We start from the raw sequence: 3743 nt of genomic DNA on the forward strand, positions 1-3743 counted from the left end.
CAATTCAAAATCTATGAAGATTAACGAAACAAAACATAATGCTACTGAAATGTAATGGCAGGCACAGGCGCACAGCCTTCACGCGTCTGCGCTTTTTTTATTAGTGTAATGTGGGACTCAAGCAGGACTGGCCATGCAACATGTACATCAACACCTCCGGGTGTAGAGTGCATTTTAATCGAAATGTACTGGCGCGCTCGATTCGGTGAGACTAATATATAGTTATTGCACAAAGAGTGCAGCGTTATTCTTGTCCACTTCGGCCTTAGACGCTTGTCACCCACCATACCTGTGCTGTTGCGGAGTATCTATGTTATTTATCTACAATACACGAATAGAGATAGACCAGAACTACGAAAGAACATCAGAAGTTATAACTTTTTGAATTGTTTATTTTCAGTTTAGTGAGCTCACTACAGTCATCGTAAGTCAAACTCTTTTCTGCCACTTAAGGGGAAATATACATAAACGTCATCATGGTTCAATCGTATGGACCAGTCGGTGCAATCGCCATGCAGCACACAAGGTATTGGTTGAAACTAGTCTACATGAGCAGATTTCAATTTGGCGCAACACGCAGTTATACTGCTAGTGAGAGATGTCTAAACATACAACACATAGCTTCAAAATAGTCAATTAGACGTGTGATCGGTGCACAATTGTAGTGTATGTGTCGTATGTTGGACTGTTGAAGCCGCCGATTTGCAGTTGGTAATAGATGAAAAGGCAACTGTGTCTTATTACTGAGGTGTATGTATGTCGTGTTCTGCATATATCGATTAGTGGAAATACTTATGCAGTACTTTATGTGAATTACACATTCAACTATAAGTAGTTGTTGCCCGTTACTTCTATAGTGGTTGCAAGTCAGGCTGAGCTATTAACAACTTGTATCAGAACAAGCATTTCACCAAAAAAATCTGCGCACTCAACATAAGTTGCAATACACGGACTACGCGCGCAATATATGGATGTAGCGTGTACAACACACAGCAACAATAGTGAGCACGTACTGGCACCTTTCAATTGGTATTCGTAATGCACCAATGCTAGCCATTAGTACACATCTACCCACAAATATATAGAAATTCAATGCTAACAATTATTATACATTTGCCCTCAAATATATAGAAATTTTCAGAAAGCTGTTCCCCTGCCGCCTGTATCGCCTCCGGGTTTGCAATCTGGCAGCGACGATTTTATTTCTCCCAAGGGTATGTACAATCGGATTAGTTGTGCTCTATTGTTTAGTTTCTAGGTTCGTGATTTGATGAATTCATGTAGTAGACGCTATCAACTATGCAAAAGGCTACCTATAAAGGACGCACTGCGCATGTCTAGCATTCTCAATGTAAGTGTCTAGCAACTTGCTAGCTGACAGTTTGTATCAGTTTAAATTTTACTGACGTATATGGTTTTAGCGGCGGGTAGTACATGCAAGCCTAAACAAGTAGCATGTGTACCAGCGTAGAATAAACTTGATTAATTTGATTCTCTATCCGTCGACAGTCAGTTCATATTATCTCGTTTATTTTTCTTTGTAGCCCTGCTGGAAAGTGAGGGGGAATTCATGGCCCCGGAAGAACTGGCTGAGCTCGAGAAATGTCACAAGGTATGTGTGGACAACGTAAAATGACATGTACTTCTCGCCTGTGTGTGTTGCGCAGCGCCGCCACGAGGAGGTATATAGATGATAGTAAAACTAAGTATGCTTAAAAGCATCAGGATCCGAGCAAGGATACGGCGTTATAGCGCTGTCAAGCAGATACACTATCCTGTGACCTTTTCGCTCGAGTAAGAATCAGCCTTTGCATTGGCTACACTTTATATGAATATAACATAAACTGACATATTCGATCATTCACAAATGTACATGATTTGCGCATGCTAATATGAATGCGAAACATGCTATTCTGATCCAGGTGTACTACTATGGCCAATTTGCGCGGTGTGGTTCCAAAATATTCGATCCACCGCTGTTCCCAAATTCAAGAACGGGTATATTTCCGTTTCGAATGTTTGCGCATATGAACTTCCGATATGAGATCATCTCAGGCCTGGGCGAGGGATCGTTTGGCCATGTAAGTGAAACATGTACTACCTCGTTAAGACACCTCTGTGTATTTACGCACACAAAAGCACGCGGCGTTTGCTTTACCATGGTGCAATAAAGGATACTACTTCGAACATGCATCTATACCGCTGCACCACTTTCAAAAACGTCGGGAAAATGGTTCTAGTCATCACCGTGTGCACACATTAGAAATACGAGGCGAATTTGCCGGTAGAGGAGCACACCGCACATGCGCACCATCTCTTGATTCTGACGCGTACAATCATACTCATACACTTCACAACATCCAGGTGGTCAAGGCATACGATCACAAGACCAAGACCTTTTGTGCGGTCAAAATAGTACGGAGTGATCCCACCATCCTCGCACAAGCCGAGGAAGAGCGGAAGATTCTCCGACACCTCAACAAAGTGTCGCAGAAGCACCACAATGTGGTGCAGTTGCTGGACTCGTTCCAGTTCTACGGTCACCTGTGCTTTGTCTTTGAGCTGCAGGGCGATAGTCTTTACGATGTGCTTAAGAAACGGAACTTCAAAGGCCTTAGTCTGACGGCTGTGCGTCGGTAAGTGTGGTAGTATTGATGTGTACACAAATTAGTAACAGGTACTGGATATGGTAGAGAGTCTGGATGCTTGTGTGGAATTGGTGCATATTTCGTTTTCTAGTTGTCTTAGAAAATAGTGATGTGAAACAGGGCCTTATCCCAGCTCTACTCTACGGCGATAGTCTGTACGATTTGTTAGAGAAACGCCACTTCAGTCGGACAGTAGTTGTACCGTAAATGTGGTGGTGTATTTGTGTGGTTGTGAACGTTTTGAAAGCTATCTTTTTTTGCAGTCTCCGGCGAAGTAAAGTCATTAACACGTTATAAGTAAGGTGCTAACACGTTATCGATAACACAATAGAAGTAAGATGCTAGCACGTAATCGATGATGCATGCTCTGTTGAGTGAGTGTCGAGTCACACAAAGCAGATATTTGCAGTGTCTCGCCCATTTTCTTTCTTATATGCGATATGGGCGATAGCGCTGTTGGCATTTATGCGGAGCCGTTTAGACTCGCTATAAAGCATCACCCATCTTTGCTGACATACTACACCCGTGTCACACGCCCCCCGTCTCCATCTACCTACAGCATCGCGCACGATGTGCTCAAGTGTCTGCTGCTACTGTCCCAAGAAAATATAGTACACACTGACCTCAAGCCAGAGAACATTCTGATCAACAACCACACACGGAATAAGAACCAGCTATTGGATTGTTCGCTGGCTACGCTGCGCACAATGACGCGCTTTGATGTGGCGTCTCCCCTGCCAGCGATCACGTCGCAGGAAGTGTACAATGCTACGGTGATTGATTTCGGCTGTAGTGACTTTGTGGGCAAGACAGGTATGTATTCGAGTATGTAGAAAACGCATGCCTGTGTATGTGCGTGTGTGTGCACTGTCGGGGACCAGCGCATGTGTGTGCAGGACGAGAACTTGCGAGTATATGGTGATGGTGAATAAACAAGATAGCGTTGTTGGGTAGTCTAAGATAGTGAGTGTAATTTGTTATGCGGCTATCAAAGCCAGCTCGTCCCTTGACACTCTTGTTCAAATAATGAAAACAATAATAATGATAATGATAGTAATGATAGTAATTATAGTAATAATAACAATAGTATATCAT

General features: G+C 43.1%; 1 protein-coding gene across 1 annotated transcript; it reads left to right on the forward strand.

The window, feature by feature from the left end:
• Nucleotides 1-260: 260 nt before the first annotated feature.
• Nucleotides 261-3461, forward strand: SARC_00149 (CMGC/DYRK/DYRK2 protein kinase; the record flags this gene model as incomplete). Its single annotated transcript, XM_014306204.1, has 6 exons — nucleotides 261-526; nucleotides 1132-1214; nucleotides 1545-1612; nucleotides 1923-2081; nucleotides 2365-2636; nucleotides 3208-3461. Coding segments are annotated over exons 1-6 (886 nt in total), but the record flags the coding sequence as incomplete, so codon positions are not given.
• Nucleotides 3462-3743: the final 282 nt, after the last annotated feature.

This window comes from Sphaeroforma arctica (genome assembly GCF_001186125.1).
Source record: "Sphaeroforma arctica JP610 unplaced genomic scaffold supercont1.3, whole genome shotgun sequence".
NCBI classification, from domain to species: Eukaryota; class Ichthyosporea; order Ichthyophonida; genus Sphaeroforma; species Sphaeroforma arctica.